General features: G+C 46.0%; 7 protein-coding genes across 7 annotated transcripts; 5 read left to right on the forward strand and 2 right to left on the reverse strand.

Annotated features, from left to right (window-relative positions):
- Positions 1–908: 908 nt before the first annotated feature.
- K444DRAFT_619463 (uncharacterized protein) lies at positions 909–1759 on the forward strand. Its single transcript, XM_024881519.1, has 2 exons — positions 909–1211; positions 1308–1759. The coding sequence occupies exons 1-2, from the start codon at positions 1023–1025 to the stop codon at positions 1602–1604; spliced, it is 486 nt and encodes a 161-aa protein (XP_024729659.1). The 5' UTR covers positions 909–1022; the 3' UTR covers positions 1605–1759.
- A 689-nt stretch (positions 1760–2448) lies between these two features.
- K444DRAFT_635707 (uncharacterized protein) lies at positions 2449–3055 on the forward strand (the record flags this gene model as incomplete). Its single annotated transcript, XM_024883903.1, has 2 exons — positions 2449–2606; positions 2734–3055. 2 exons carry the CDS (start codon positions 2449–2451, stop codon positions 3053–3055), a joined length of 480 nt encoding a protein of 159 aa, XP_024729660.1.
- Positions 3056–3064: 9 nt separating this feature from the next.
- Positions 3065–4894, reverse strand: K444DRAFT_656159 (tRNA-guanine transglycosylase). The gene is made up of 2 exons (XM_024886065.1): positions 4445–4894; positions 3065–4393 (listed from the first exon to the last, which is right to left on the reverse strand). The coding sequence occupies exons 1-2, from the start codon at positions 4680–4682 to the stop codon at positions 3231–3233; spliced, it is 1401 nt and encodes a 466-aa protein (XP_024729661.1). The 5' UTR covers positions 4683–4894; the 3' UTR covers positions 3065–3230.
- A 159-nt stretch (positions 4895–5053) lies between these two features.
- K444DRAFT_600016 (uncharacterized protein) lies at positions 5054–7401 on the forward strand. Its single transcript, XM_024878602.1, has 2 exons — positions 5054–5187; positions 5235–7401. The coding sequence occupies exon 2, from the start codon at positions 5257–5259 to the stop codon at positions 7192–7194; it is 1938 nt and encodes a 645-aa protein (XP_024729662.1). The 5' UTR covers positions 5054–5187; positions 5235–5256; the 3' UTR covers positions 7195–7401.
- Positions 7402–8609: 1208 nt separating this feature from the next.
- On the forward strand, positions 8610–9542 carry K444DRAFT_635710 (uncharacterized protein; the record flags this gene model as incomplete). The annotated part of the gene is made up of 1 exon (XM_024883904.1): positions 8610–9542. The coding sequence occupies one exon, from the start codon at positions 8610–8612 to the stop codon at positions 9540–9542; it is 933 nt and encodes a 310-aa protein (XP_024729663.1).
- Positions 9543–11218: 1676 nt separating this feature from the next.
- On the reverse strand, positions 11219–11761 carry K444DRAFT_542536 (uncharacterized protein; the record flags this gene model as incomplete). The annotated part of the gene is made up of 1 exon (XM_024875882.1): positions 11219–11761. The coding sequence occupies one exon, from the start codon at positions 11759–11761 to the stop codon at positions 11219–11221; it is 543 nt and encodes a 180-aa protein (XP_024729664.1).
- Positions 11762–12979: 1218 nt separating this feature from the next.
- K444DRAFT_635712 (uncharacterized protein) lies at positions 12980–14267 on the forward strand (the record flags this gene model as incomplete). Its single annotated transcript, XM_024883905.1, has 2 exons — positions 12980–13942; positions 14211–14267. The coding sequence occupies 2 exons, from the start codon at positions 12980–12982 to the stop codon at positions 14265–14267; spliced, it is 1020 nt and encodes a 339-aa protein (XP_024729665.1).
- Between the last annotated feature and the right edge of the window lie 1656 nt (positions 14268–15923).

Consider the following 15923-nt stretch of genomic DNA (forward strand, 5'->3'; position numbering starts at 1 on the left):
TATACACAGAGCCAGCCACCGCACACGGAAAGGTACACATAACAGAGAGACCATTGCATTGATCAATATTGAGCGAGGCCCCCATAATATGTATACCCGTTATTTAAGCTGGCTTCAATACAGGTATCTCCATTCTGAAGCCCCATCGAAAGGGCGCTGGCGCCCCTGCTCACTTCTACTTGTACGATACATTCGCTCGCTGACTAGTCGTATAACTAAATTAAGCAAGCTAATCAGCGACACACTTTATTCGCTAATCTTATTTCATTGAAAGCCTAGGAGGCATCTTCAGGAAAGCGGATTATAGCACTTACTAAACACGCGACTTGACTTAAGATATTGCCGTACGAGACAACCTTGTTCACAAAAGCGACCTATAGGACCTTAGAGAATTCCGTTTCCAAGCTAAAAGAAGGGGGCCGGGGGTCATGAAAAACGACCCAGGAAAGAAAAATCGATCAAGACGCTTCAGTGAAAGGTTGAATTTCTGAAATGTTGAATGAAAACATCACCGACGGGTGTACGTTGTGCGGCGGATGTGGAAATAACTTCTTCTCCGATTACGTTGTCGCTTCAAGATGATGTTTTATTGAGTGAACAAGATACGGTGAGGAGTTCGCTCCATCATTACATCGGGGGCACCTGGAGACAAATGAGTTAGTGTTGTGCTTCCTCTCGTAGGTAATTCGCCGTATCGTTTCTGCCAATTAACTATAGAAAATAAGAAGACTCGCCCGCACAATCGTTTCTCTGAAACCCCCTTTCAATCCTGGCCGTCTCATCGAGGTCTGAGCGACTTGGATGAGGCGGAGCTCCGAACTTCAAACCTTGAAGACTGCGCCACAATGTCCGCCCCATTAATATCTACATCGACCCTCGTTTCACAGAAGTGCAAAAAGCATTTGTCCTTTGTTTTTACATTGCATTCACCTAAAACAACCTCGGTCCCTCGTCCAGAACCTCGATTACAGTAATCCAGACCACCTCTAAGAAAACTAGCCCACTACGAGTCGACCACGGCGATGCCTCTCTATACTCTCCACCTCTACCAGTGGAACGCCACCGCGGTAGACAATAGTATCGAGAAGTCCTTCCAAAAATCTGTGCACCAACCAATCGCCAGTCTGCATTCCACGACCTTCCCCTGCGATCCCAGCACCGTTCGCGTCGAATTCATGTTGCCTTGTGGCGAATCGCACAGTCGTGGCTATGTAAAAATTGCTCCCCCTTCCCCATGCACCAAAGCTCAAACTCTCCCCCATGTACTGTACAGGCTCATCGATTGATGAAGAACTGACGAAGTGAAGGGCGGCTACGGCTACGATGCCGGCAAAGACTCAATGTTCAGCGACAAGAAGAAATTGTCCGATTTCATGGTTGTAAACATGGATTTCCGCGGTAGTGCAAAGGAATGGCAAGATTATTGTCAGAGGCTAGTCAGGTTACCGAATCTAAGGGGACGGAATCTGAGGAGCGTGTTTTTGCAGAGGAATTTGTATGAGTTCGAGATTTCGGATGTGAAGTTTCCCGGGGTGGTGGTCGGGATTGATGAGAGGATGGATGAGCAAGAGGAGTTGCCGAGTTACCAGCAGCAGTTGGCTTAAGGATCATGAGTGAGTGGTGGGTGTGCTTGTTGGAGAATGAGGGCATACGCGGAAGCGCTGAGGTATTAATCCTAGCCGGGTAGGGGGTGATAGAAAGTCATTGGTAGATTATAAACAGAGACGGTTTGACCAAAGTCAGATTTGCTTGATTTGCGTGTGTCAAAAGTAAATGTTAAGGCGGGCGAGGCTCTCGGTGCAATACGGGCACAATGTTGCGTACCGGCCAAGGCCATCGAGACCACTAGTGTAAGGCACAACTTCAGATTACCTCAGCCTATGTGATTCTCCCACGTAGTGTCATTCGGCTGTGGTATTCTCGTGTCACGAACTGAGCAGGGCTGGCCTTTCAGCGTTTGCCGGTTTCGGTCACAATGGGAGATAGTACGGGATGGTCCTGCTGGAGAGCCGCTTTCAGAATCGGCCAGGCCAGGGATGGGGAATTCCTAGTGCGGAGGGCAAGAGCGTTGAATCCTCGGAGATGCTGAAGAGAATTTTCGCCTCATTCCGCAAACTTGGTCATGCGTTGTTGCTTGCCATCGACCATTGGGGCATCCCATGGTTCAAAGAACGAAAAATTATTAACGCGGTTAAGGGGGGAAAGGTCTTATTGGTGGTCCCCTAGCAAAGCTGCGCGAAATATTGGCGGTAGCTAGGAGGCTCTGGATGTGGAAGATCGTTGATCGGTAGGCAGGATAGAGGATCTGGAGTGGAAGCTCACACGTGGTGCCTATAAAGCTGTGGCGTTTCTATTGGCGGCAGCCTTTCAAGAGTCGCACATTGTGCCAAGTCAGAGAGCTCACCGAAACTATGGATTCACCAATCGCTAGGAAGCTGGAAGATTAAAATGTCATTGGCGGCCATCGAGGCAAGTATGGGGCAGTGTTCCGAAAACACATCAGACTTAGGTCAAGAGGCCAACACGAGCCGCCAATTCTTTCGAATTGGAGATACTTTCCAAATTGAAACATGTGCGGGGCAAGTCTGCATATTGATGAAAAAGGAGTGGGTTCTTTTGCTTGGGGCGAAAACAACCGGTTTCCCGCCGCCAGAACTTCATGTCGTCAATCGCTGGAAGGGTAACGAACTCAATCAACTTCCAAAACATGATTGCTGCTAACTTTAGATCTAGTTCATCCAACCACAGAAGCTTTATTCCTAGCTTCCGAAGAGAATCAAGGACAATTATGGTCGAACAAGAGCAACAAGCCAAATGTAAGCGGCTCGAGACTCGTATCGACTCCCCCAATCGGCCCTCACACCCCTTCACATCGGCAGCGGCGACACGAAATCACACACCGATGGGAAGATGGGAGAGCGAGAAGGCAGAAGACCAGCCATGGAATGTACTTACTGCCTCCAAGACCGACTCGGGTTGGAGAGAATGTTTCGGTTTGCAAGTCACATCTTCCACGAAGGGAGAACAAGGAAGTGTTGGTGAAGAAACAAAATGAGAGAGTGTGGCAGAAACTTCTCAAAGTGCAAAGGAGGGACCAGTTGCACTTGCAAGGGAAAAGATTTGTTGTGATAGCATCATACGCGTACCACAAAATACAGTCGATCTGGCCTCGACAGAAAACGAGTGTGAGGCTCTAATATGTATTTCGAATGCTTGACATTTTTGCAGAATCAGTCCTCCATCTTCTCGGCAAACCCTTTCTCTTCTAGCTCCGATGCTGGTTCGTCGGGCACCAACCCACCATCGACTTCTTGATCGTCGCTTCCCAGATTTCCCCAGGCCGCCTTGTTCTTTTTCGGCTCACCCGGCCCTTCGCTCTTGAAATGGTATCCTCTTACTCTTGGCCCCTGACCGCTCTTTTCAGGCAACTCGCTCTCATAGGTTGTCTCAAACTCTTTGCAGTCAGCGTCGAAAGTCCCGTTTTTGATACTTTCTCGAATTGCAGCGAAGAACTCAGAAAGAATGTAGTGGTTGTGAACTTGAAGCAGTACCCAGCCGAGCATTTCTTTGGCAGAGAGAAGGTGTTGGACATAAGCACGGTGGTGGGATGTGCAGGTATAGCAGGTACAAGATGTATCCAGCGGAGTGATAGATGTGGAGTGCACTGCTGGCCACATATCTACTCCCAGTTGCAATGCTCCAGCACCATTTGAAATGACCACACCAGTTGGCGGAGGGCGTGGAAATCGGAAGGTCAATGCGATTCCGGCATCCGTTGCGAACCCAATAAATGGAACAGTAAATATATCCATGCCGAGTGATATCTGCCTCAGTATCTGACGTGGAGAAGACGGCTCGTCCAGAGACAGTCGTGGAAGTTTTGAAATTGCTGTGGTGGCAGGGATGTCGGGAAGAAGATTCGAATCGTAGAATGCGAGACCAGAGACCTCATCAGCTAGATCATCTGCAATATTGTTTAAATATTCTGACTGATCCAGAAAATCAATTGGGAGAACAGGCGCAAAGACGACTTGCGCTTCCCGCTTTTCGCTGAGAAGTTGTGAGAGCCATTCTTGAGTTCTGCCTCCCATTTTGGCGACTCTTTTCGTACCAGGCAAGGCACCATATGGAACATCAGCAAGGGCTATCGCGATGTCGGGTCGTAGCATCTCGATATATGAGATGTAAGATTTGTTGGTGAGGAGCTGGAAACCGGTGGAAGTGAAGATTGATATGGCAGTGTTGCTGTTGCCATTGGGAGCAGAGACTGCTGGTGTGCGGCGCGGTGCGAGTAAGGAAGGCAGTGATTTTGGAAGTGCTGTAAATGTATGAAGGGGAGAAGGACCAGGGCAATTCATTATCGGCGGCGTGCCGTTCATTGCTCTTTCTACAACTGGACAATGTCAGAAGATGAAGAGGCACGTGATCTAAGAGCCCCACTTACAGTCTTCTAATGCCACATGAACACCGCCTATTTGTGTATATGTGGATATCACATCTGGTGTAAGATGTGGAACCACGCCTCTAGAAGTGACAGCAAAGAAATTTGGCGTTTCGATATCGCGTCTGCCCTGGATAGAAAGTCGTCCAAAACGTGGTCCGGCTGCATTTGCGTCGAGGTAACTCAGAATCTCGAACAAGATCTTTCGCCCCGTCCCGGGAAGTCTACTTGTAGAGGCCATGCTACTTCAGGGGTGCCTGCAGTAGGATGACTTCAAGGGTGAAATTTCGAGTTGTCCAGAATTGCTAATTTGTCTGCAGGCCGGCACCCTCGGCAGCTATCGTGGGCGTCTGAGATACACAGACCCAATCTCAAATAAGACATCCACATATCCAATCGTTGTGGTTGAGACGTCAAGTTTTGAGAGCAAATCTATATAAAAAGTTCAAGAAGTTTTGGTGCTGGCGGAATGAATCGGGAAAGGTTTCTCACTTCCCTACGCCAGTCCTCCTTTTGACTAGCGTTCGGCGATAAGCGATTGGCGGCCTGAGCTTATCGGCTGCCCACGTTTTGCTGGACCCCTGGGCTTTCTGGAACAGATAAGGTCCGAGGGGCTGGCCTCGTGAACTTGTTTACTCTTTCTCTTCTTCCTCATCCTCAATCCCTCGTTTGGTGGCGATCTGGTTCGAGTAGCAATGCTCTTCGAATTTTGAATAGTTTCTTTCCAAATGCTTTGACATCCAGAGGTGAGCCTTCCCCGGGGTTCTCGGAGCTCGCTGACGTGGATTAACAGTTCACAAAGTACAATTTGCAGCATGGCTCGAAACGGCGACGGAGAGATGGGGAGGTTGCTCGATGGGCATCCGGACGACCCTATCGACGAGTCTACTCAAACGAATCTTCTCCCCATGGATGAATTCTCCGACGACAGCTCCCCTCCAACCCCGCGATTTATGCAAGACCAAGGATCATATCGACACCTGAAATGGGTTCCTGTACCGTTTCGAAAATTCAGCAAAGCAGTGGTGAAGTGGGTAAAGGGACCGGATATACCTGAAGCACATACCATCAAGCCATTGTTTCCATTTATACAAGAAGCGCCAATTCGATTCTTGGATAAACACGTCCCCAAGCGAAGGCACAGGATACTGCTCTTGATCTCATTCTATTTCTTGTGGGTATTGACCTTTGCTTTGGTCATGCATGGCGGAAATACTGCAACGGAAATAGAAGGATGGGGAAGGCCAGGGAATATAGGCTGTGGGAATACATACTGGGTTCCAGGTAATCGATGTGGTCTCAACGGGAATGATTGTCGGCCATTCAGTGGAAGCGGCTTTGCATTTCGATGTCCCGCGAACTGCGCTGGGCAGTGGGTGTGGAATCCGCGGGCAGTGGGTGACCAAGAAATCTCCTACCAACCTCTTGTTATCGGAGGACCCTCGGAGGACGACGAGACACCCATCTATCGAAGCGATTCCTTCATTTGCAGCGCGGCTATCCATGCTGGAGTCATTGATAACACAGTCGGCGGGTGCGGAGTTGTCTCTCTGGTTGGATACCACACCAATTTCCACAATTCAAGCAGGAATGGCATTGATAGCATACCCTTCGATTCTAATTTTCCGTCATCCTTTACCTTCCACAACAAGATTACTTGTGAGGCGAATGATGCCCGCTGGGAATTGCTATTCGTATCACTTACTTTTACGATCTTATTGTCACTCTTTACTACATCGCCTGGAGTTTTCTTCTTCAGTATATTTATCGGACTCTTCTTCCACGTTGGACTGGCTTCAGACCCGCCATTTACTGGTGATACAGCGTCCCTGGTATCCAATCTTCTAGGCAAGCTTCTACCGGCAGCTTTCTGCTCATATGTTATGTATGTGAATATGGGAGTACGTCGAATATTGGTTGGTCTCACGGCTCAAATCGAGAAAACCGTCCTATGGTTGGGAGGTTGTTGGCTTGGATCGCTCACAAACTACACATTTGAAAGATGGATTCCAATTCAGCGGTTGAATGGTCACGACCTGAAGCAGCAGCCAGGAGCAATAATGGCTCTAATCGTCATCGCCGTCATTCTGTTTTTCATTGTAATAAAGCAGATATATTTCTTCCAACGTGAGGGACGTTTAGTCCAATACTTGGGTATATATGGAATATTCTTGGGTGGGATTTTTGTATCCCTTCTACTTCCCGGCCTCAGTCTCCGGATCCATCATTACATACTGGCATTACTGCTTCTTCCTGGAACGAGCATGCAAACTCGGCCTTCCCTGCTCTACCAGGGAATTCTCATCGGATTTTTTATCAACGGCATCGCGAGGTGGGGCTTTGATCCAGTTCTCCAAACACCAAAGGCTCTCCAAGGAGACGCACAACACAATTCAAAACTCCCCCATATCTCACCACCAACAATTCAGCTTGGAGAAAACACCTCGAGCATCAGATTCTCCTGGTTGCCTCCACCCGAGCCATTTGACGGCATCAGCGTCCTCGTCAACGATGTCGAACGATTCCGAGGCTACACTGATGAGGGCTTTGCAAGCGACAAACACTTCGTTTGGACGAAAGATCCGAGGGCTAATGAGCCAGAATTCTTTCGATTTGCATATATGGAAGGAACACAGAGTTGGGATTATACACGAGCGGGGATTTGGAATGCGGATGGATCATGGACGGAAATGCAACCTGGGGCGAGCAAGATAAAGAGCACATCGCTGGATGGGGAGAAGATGACGAGGTAGAGTATATATGTAATGACTAGATGAGATTACGTTCTCCATGAATCCATGGATAGTTTCGAAATCTCAAGTCTCAATGTAAGATTACCAGAATTGTTGGGACATTGGATGCAACAGAACTTCGAGGACTATCATTATTCGGTGGCCATGTATTCAGAAATCCTAACGTGTCAATCCGACTTCAGATACGACCTACAACAAAGCTTCGAGGCAATAACATTAGCTCCTTCCCCTGTATTCCGCCACTTAAAGCGGGGAAGGAGTAGTACTGGCCAAGGAGAAATCTTTTTTTGACTCGTCAAGTCGTAGAATCAAAGCAGTAAAAGAGTGTCTGGCTCCTCTATAAAGCTTAACTAAGTAAAGCAATTATATTATAATATATATAACTCTCAAGTAATTATAAGAAGTAGCCTAGTAATTAAGTACTTATATAATTAGAACTAATGGTTTGAACTAAATTAAACTAATATAAATTTTATTAAACTAAACCAGGCTAGACTAGACTAAACTTAACTAATAAATCCAATAAACCAATAAACTATATTATGCTTTATATTCTATTCAAATCAAATTATTACCCGATTAGACCCAGATATTAGCATTCTGATATTTCATATTTGTTACGGGTGCGGCATTCAAGGCTTGGAAAGGAAGGTAGAAGGTCCCTCACAAAGACGATTCAAAGCTAAAGAAGGAAAAACTAGAATACAGGAGGTTGCGAGGGTATAAGTGCACCCCACAATGCGCTAGCCCGCATTGGGCCTAGCGTTTTAAATTTCCCATACGCATTCTATAGCACTGCCCATTATTTATACTCATATATGCACCCTCCCCCCCCGCATCTTCATTCTACCTTCCCATCTCTCAACATAGCACCCCGCACAATATCTAGCCCTGGACTACTGTATCCCGAGACCGAAACAGTCCCGCCTTCGCTATAGTCGCAAGAAACTATATTATAGTCAATCTGCAGCTGCGTCAAATCTTGCTGCCGAATCTCGCATGCCTAAATAATCGCGTTAAATATCGCTATTCTAAACTAAAGATCCAATTATGCCTTCCCGAATATTATTACAATCTAATTAACTATCATAATATAATAACCATAAAGCCCGACTATATTAATAATACAGAAAACAAGGGTCTTGCAGGAGCGGCTTCTATCTTCTCATCTCCTAATCTTCGGGTCTGAAGAGCTCTGCTGGCAATGTTCAAACTGCAACCAGTGCGATTGCGGTCTTGATCAAGTACACACTCGAGCCTACGAGCGCAATGCCACATGGAAAGGTGACTTTAAACCACGATTTCCCAAAGCTACCAGTCGGAAGAGATTAGAATCGATTCTTGGTAAAGATCCGTCGCATAACCAACTCCGCATGGCATGAAGATTGGCGCTCGAGGCGTACTCCGATTTGGACATGACCTACCGCAAAGACACTCTTCCTGCTATCGCTGGACTAGTGCGGGGTTTCAACAAACGGCTCGGTGAGAAAAAGTACCTTCTGGGACTTTGGTATGAAGAATATGGAGAAGATCTCAAGGATTTGAGCGAGACCGTTCTGGACCTGCTGTGGAGACTCGAATACAACAAAGATGCTAAAAGGGAGAACCTTGACAGCCCGTTCGTCAAGATGTCTTGGAGTTGGGCGTTTCCACAGTGCTCCATCATCTACCCGTTCAACCAAGACGAAATCCTTGGTCAGTATGCCACCCCATTGTGGGGGAGAGGAGCCAATAACGTCCCGAGGCTCCCAGACGACCATGCCGTCGAACGCCCGTGGCTGAACTACATGTACACCGAAGCATCACCCACAGGACTGACAATGGCAGGCCGCTTGTGGGAAACTCGACTACTACCCACTAAGATTTACTTCTCGATTAAGAATACAGAAGATCGAGAATACTGCTATCATCTGGGAGCTATGTCGTACAACGTTTTACAGGAGCGTGCTCTGTGTAGACCAGTTCAGGCCACGCAAATTCGCGTTGAGCCGCCAAACGAGGAGAAAGCCAGTGGAACAACGTTTGATAAGATGCCCCTGATAGCCTTTTACCCCGACGACCTGAAGACGGTCTGTGCAGGGCCGATTTTCTGCTTTCCGATGGCGAAGTTCCGACATGTTCCTTCTAAACAGGATCTGGATGAGAAAATCATTTTCGTTGCACTAATCGTGGAGGCAGTTGGACACCTCGCAACGACAGAGGGTTACAATCCCGATCTCACTTCTAAGCCTCTCAGTGAACTCGTCTTTCGGAGACTTGGATTGGCATATACGGTGGATGGCGGCTGGACAAATGAACATAATAAAATGGTTGTAAAGCTCCCAATTATGAGCGTGCGGATAGTCTAGTAAGAGCGGGAGCTACTACGGTGGAGGGGAGTGGACAAAGGCATAAACCGTTAAATATCTCAAAAGGGCTTTCCATCATCAAGCCACAATCTCTGAGAAGAAATATGTGTATAAATGAAGTTTATTACGGCCGGCCTGATATTTAGATGAGAATACTCCACGTCCAACCATTTCTTCAGCCGGTGTCTGTTCAGAGAAACATCCCCGCAGCCAATGATCAGACCTCAGGCATTGGCTCGTGGATGCGGCGGGTGGTTAGCTGACAAGCCTTGCTCTTCGGGCTGTACAGGGAATTCTCCAACCGTGTAGGTCTTTGTTGGTCGGACCAGCGAGCCACTCAAAAACGATGCGGCGTGAATATGGCAACCGACATGTTGCTCACCCATGTAGGGAGCTACCCGGTCACCAAGTCTGTCTGCTAGAATTCCCTTGAGTCAACGATACGGTACCGGTCTTGAGATACAGACCTAGGCGCTGCGGGCGTTGCACACGCCTTTCCAAATAGGGCGGTATCGCAGGAGATGTTGTTCACAACGTGCTTGATTGAGCTTCAGCGGCTTGCGTCAATCTCGTGGTTGATTGGTTTTGGAAGATTGGGTAGCCAGAGACGTGAGGCTACCCGGCGTGAGGGTGCCCTGAAACGAAGTGAAAGGGAAAATCAACCCCGCCGCTAGGAGGCCCGCTGGTGGCCGTAGGGCGGTTGTGCACTGCAGGTTTCAGGGCATCGGCGTGCGCAGCGCGCGTTACCGGTTTTAGTCACAACCCAACCCAGCCAAACCCGTCTTCCAATAGGCTGGATGGGAGCCAACTAATCCCGGTATGCAGGCCACAAAGGATTCTGGTTTTGAGAACGAGTAAAAAGTTTCATTGGATTGAAAGAATTTGCACTCCCTCGAATATGGAGTAATTTTAGATATCACGCGTGTGCAAATGCAACGTATGCTCCATTGTGAAGTCATCATGGGTTGGAACCGAACTGGGACGCTCGCTAATCCTTTCAGCCACTCCCGTCGTCCAGCCACGCCACCCGCCCAAGCCGCCACTCATATCGTATATCCTCATGCCCTCCCGTCACCCTTGATTCGGACATCACTTTTGCGTCATGGCTAAAGATTTTGTTAAACAGGACCACGAATTTCTGATCTTCGAGATATGTACAGCCATTAGATATGGCACGGGCCAGTATGGTTCAGCTGGGCTGAATTCCAGCTCCAGAACGGGCGACGGCAGGAAGGGTGTGCCCGATTGTAGAAGCTGATGCTCAGTAAATTTCTCCGCCGCAAACGCTAGGCAAAGAGCTTCATGAAAGACAAGATAGTACATTAAATATAGAAGGCTCCGTTTGGTATGTAATTGTTCGTTTTTTCCTTGGCTTCCCCCGTGTAATCTTCGCAGGTTGTTTCTTCGATATGCTTTGACGGTGCACTAGAAATAGAACTAGAGCCTTTTGGGCTTAGCGCATTACCACAAAATGAGCAAATGTTTATGAGCCGCCGCTATTCTACGCACTCTTCGATATCGTTAAAAAACTCGGTCCCAGACGTAACTTATATTCATCTGCTTATCTCCAAGATGTTGAAACGGATCGTAGGCTGGTTCCATTCTAAATCTACAGACAAGACAACGAGACCAGATACCAACATCGCAGCGAAAGATAGTTCCGGACGGACAGCGCTTCACGAGGCAGCCAAGAGCGGACGCCAGACAGTAGTGCGGTTGCTCATCGAGCAGGGAGCCGACATTGCAGCGAATGATAGTGCCGGACGGACGGCGCTACATGAGGCAGCCAAGAACGGACACGAGACGGTAGTGCGGTTGCTCATCGAGAAGGGAGCCAATGTTGGAGCGAAGGATAGTTCTGGAGGGGTAGCGCTCCACGAGGCAGCCAAGAGCGGACACCAGACGGTAGTGCGGTTGCTCATCAAGAAGGGAGCTGACGTCGCAGCGAAGGATAGCGCCGGAGGGACAGCTCTACATGAGGCAGCCAATAGTGAACATGAGGTGGTAGTGCGGTTGCTTATTGAGAAGGGAGCCAAGGTGACGGCGAAGGATAACTTTAATCTAACGGCTCTGCACTTTGCAGCGAACAACGGGAACCAGGTGATAGTACAACAATTACTCAAGAAAGGCGCCGACGTTACTGCGCAGACTTTATCCGGAGATACTGCACTCCATATGGCATATCGCAAGGGGCACAAGGAGGTGATGCAATTGCTCATCAAGGGAGGAGCTGATGTCACAGCAATTACACCGCCAATCGCACCCCGAGCGTCTCAATTACAGAACCGTCCTCCTCCGGCTGCCGCCAAAACGCCTGCACTACAGACTCGTCCTCCTCCGCCTCCAACGAGCAATAAGAATACCATAAACAATAGCCCTGTTAGGAGGACTTGTGGGTTGTGCTTAGGTTATCTAGACTACGAACCTGGCTCAACCGAAATGTGTCTTTGCGCAGGGTCTTAAAAGACTTTTCTATAAGTACGACTAAGATATGTTTTATGCTAGATCCTGCACTCTTGAGAAAGCCTTTACCCAGACTATCACAACCGGAGCCATTCACAACCTCACAGGGAATCAACTCCTACCGGAGCAGCTGATCTACAGCTTTATCTGAGCACAATCGCCTAACGGGATCCAAATCCTATGGAATTCGAGCATAAAGTGAAAGATATTAGAGACTCTTTCAAGAGAGCATTCGCTTTCAGCTCACACAATAACCTCGGTGCTCCCGCTCACGAAGCAGACCACATTACTTCGACTTTCGAGTTTCCTGAGACTATTCAATGATTTGTTTCTATCGAAATTCGCATATGAACTCAAGACTCGAGTCTGTCGTCACCGCCTATGACTCATCGCGATCGGTTTCGAATTAGTCCAATTCGCAATACATCTCGCACCAAGACGGGTACATATTCCACTGCTACGATCGACATAGACTGAATCAGAACAATCGGGATACAGCGAACGCCTCTTGTGTCAACGTTTAGGGGACTCCTGTAGTACTTAACTCGGAATATACACCCGCAAGAGCATCTCTACGAAGTCTCATTCGACTGCGCAATCAATCATCCGATTGCAATCCCTACAGCTTTGCTTGTCCGTCCAAGGAGCATTTGTTTCGCCACTCCTCCTCGCTCGTCCGTCCACAGAGCATCCATCTATTTCACGACTACTCTGCTTAGTCCCTTAGGATACATCCACATACGGACCTTTCCGTCCCAAGAGTCACATCCTAAAGCGTCATCCGCTTCGCTCGTCCTTCAACTGAGGATTCGTCAACTCTCCCTACACCTGAGGTCCCCTGGGAGTACGTCCCAAAACTGCCTCTTTAATTGATCACCGGTCGAATACCGTGGCACTAGATCCAGGCTGACATCGATTTGAAATATATCACCCGCGAACGCTCCATTCCGTTTTCAGACGTCTGCATCGCTAGTATGAAATTGGCAATGGATCGAGCTGATATTCCCCTTGAAGAGCCTCTGACCAGAGAACTGAAGCTCGAGGTCAAATTACAACTAGAAGAATACTGGAAATTTCATCGACGAGATCTCATGTTTCGAAGAAACACCAAATTGTCCTGGGTTCTCACTGAAAATATGATAACTCTGGATGAAGCTACTCCCCAGCTGAAGCCTAACAAACTCAGCCGCTTTTGCAATAAGCCTACAACGCTCTACCTTTCACCATCGGGGCAGCGAAACAATGTTTGCCCTACGATAATTCTCGGTTGCATCTACAAAGACTGGTTTCTCCGTTACGACAACGAACCTAACTTCGAATTTGGTCGTTTCTTTGCAGGCCCGGTTCGGATCACTTCTACTGGTCCTCAAGCAGTGGTAGATATTGTTCGATCTCACAAATCCCTCTGCGACCAAGCATCCTGGCTCCTCACAAGTCTAGACCGAGGGGAGAAGCCTTCTCCATGTTGTAAACTCACCACACAGACTCACAAACTGCTCCCACTATGCAGAGCCATCATTCTCGTCCTCGACGAGCTGGATGAAGATGTAAAGGAAGATGAGGACCGGCGCATCAGTCTCGATGAGTACTCTCAGGCACAAAGCGTATTGATGGTCAGGACAGGAGATGAATCCCATTTGAGTACTCGGATAACATTCGAGCACATCAGGAAACAAGCATTCCGACTCAAAAGAGACGATTGCGATTTGGAAGGCATTGAAGTAATCCGGGTCTCTCTTGCGTTGGTAGTCGACTTCGTTACGACTTTGCAGCAAAGAGAAGACGTTGCAACGCCAAGTGGAATGAATAACCATACCATAGACAGATCTCTTTGTCCATCGGATGACCAGAACAGCTATGTCGATCTTGCTCTCAGCGCTGATGTATGGGCAGAGAAGATCTTGCAACAAACTGATGAACTTGGATTCGAGAATTGTGTTGTTGAAATGAAGCTTGATTGTTGTGTTTTCTATGGAAGCTCCGCTTCCTTAAAACTCTGGAAATTACGACTCCACTTAAAAGTGGGCCACACAGAGCGTACAGCCCCTGATTTTCAACATGTGTGTCTGCCAAAAATGCTCTTATCAGAGCTTTGAAGGCTAGAAAAGGTGATGATTCAGCGCAGCTCACTCCATACCCCTTCGCGCGGACTTGGAAATAGTGTAAGACCAGCATATCCATTCCGGTGTTTGACAGCTTGTCCAGCTACTTCTTGCCGGAAACACAACCACACCTGACCTTATCCTCAACGCTCTACAATGATCCTCCATATACGACAGTACGAAGTATGGTTTCCGGCTGTTCATTCTCGAATAAACCTCCATACTTATAGGAGAACGTGAAGGAGATTGTAGGGTTAGAGAAGCTGTCTGAGGTGGCGAAGGTGTTAGGGGAGTTTGGATGTGCCAATTTTAAGTTTAGAGAGGAGATTGCAGGATGGCAAGAAATGCAGCAGGTTGAGGGGCCCGAGGGCAAAGGTAAATTGAGAACGGAATGGAGATGCAACGGGTTGCAGACCTTGAGGTCAGAGGCACATCGAAAGATGAATGAAGATGCAGCAGGTTTGGAGGATGATGCTCTTGCGGGTCGCAGGGATAGCTATCATTTCTGCTTCGGCAATGTATTCTGTGTTTTTGCGTTGTAGCTTAGATCAATAGAAAACATGGTATGTAAGATTGGAATGTGTGTGCCGCTCGCAAATTCGACAGCCCCAACAGGCTACACGGCTACACGCCGTACATAAATGTCCCATAATTGATTTAATACCCTTTCTCCTTCTCCAAGGAGATATCGGCTGTCAGATTATTAATGTGCCCAATCAGATTTTTAACCTTTCCTAGCACAGAACGTATTCAATCAGTTGATTATTGATGTATAAAGCTCGTAATCTATTAACAACTATTGGGTGCTACGAAGACGCTCTATGTCTTATATTGACTCGTCGGGTCAGGTCAAAATGATAATAATCAGAGAATAGTAGCTCCTGACAAAGATGTGAGGATATAAGTATTATATTTATACTTCTCGAGACTATTTCCGGACCTTCGATTATATATAGAATAATATGCAGTGGTTCGGTTTGTATTACTTTACTAGAAATAACAAGTAATAGCTGATTTTAGATATTTATTATAAATATTAAAATATATAGTTTATATAAAATACTAAACTTTTATTTTTTAGTCTTTCTAATTATTTAATAATTCGAGGCTATTAAATACTATATTATATAGGAAAATATTATATATATAAATAGATATTATAAGATAATAAAATAAATTAATAAATTATAAAACTATAAAATTAAATTTCATATAAAACTAATCTTTATTTCTTTTATAAGATTTAGAAAAGCTTTCTTTAAATAAAAAACTTTAATAATATATATATATATATAGTAATTTATAAGCCTAAAGCCTATAATATAAATAGTAATATAATTAAATTATTAAAGAATTATTAATTTCTCTAATTAATACTCGCGATATTTAAAGTTTATTATATATTTTTTAATTATATATAATTATATTTCTTTTCTAAAATCTAATTCTTTAAATTTATTAATTTATTTTAATAAAATATTTAATTAATTAATTATTATTATAAGTATAATATTCTGGGTTTAAAAAGTAAAATAGAAGATTTCTTATAAAAATAATTTAAAGCTAAAAAAGAGAAAACCAGAATATAGGAAATTGTAAAGAAATATATATATTCTATAATATACTAGTTCTAAAAGAACTTAGTCTTTTAAATATCTCTAATATATTCCAAGTATAACTCCTTAATAAAGTAGCTATATTATATATATCTAGGAAGTATTTAAATATTTAGCTAGATATTTCAAATACCGGATATCTAAATATCTAATAAATTATAATATTATTTCTTTTTTTAGAATAAGCTTATTTTCGAGCT

Source organism: Hyaloscypha bicolor, assembly GCF_002865645.1.
Source record: "Hyaloscypha bicolor E unplaced genomic scaffold K444scaffold_165, whole genome shotgun sequence".
NCBI classification, from domain to species: domain Eukaryota; kingdom Fungi; phylum Ascomycota; class Leotiomycetes; order Helotiales; family Hyaloscyphaceae; genus Hyaloscypha; species Hyaloscypha bicolor.

Excerpts from the sequence above, each read along its gene's own strand:
- K444DRAFT_600016 (XM_024878602.1), top strand. The coding sequence starts at position 5,257 with ATGGCTCGAAACGGCGACGGAGAGATGGGGAGGTTGCTCGATGGGCAT.
- K444DRAFT_619463 (XM_024881519.1), top strand. The coding sequence starts at position 1,023 with ATGCCTCTCTATACTCTCCACCTCTACCAGTGGAACGCCACCGCGGTA. Across the intron at positions 1,212-1,307 it reads AATCGCACAGTCGTGGCTAT|GGCGGCTACGGCTACGATGC; the intron begins GTAAAAATTGCT and ends GACGAAGTGAAG.
- K444DRAFT_656159 (XM_024886065.1), bottom strand. The coding sequence starts at position 4,682 with ATGGCCTCTACAAGTAGACTTCCCGGGACGGGGCGAAAGATCTTGTTC. Across the intron at positions 4,394-4,444 it reads TCATGTGGCATTAGAAGACT|TTGTAGAAAGAGCAATGAAC; the intron begins GTAAGTGGGGCT and ends GACATTGTCCAG.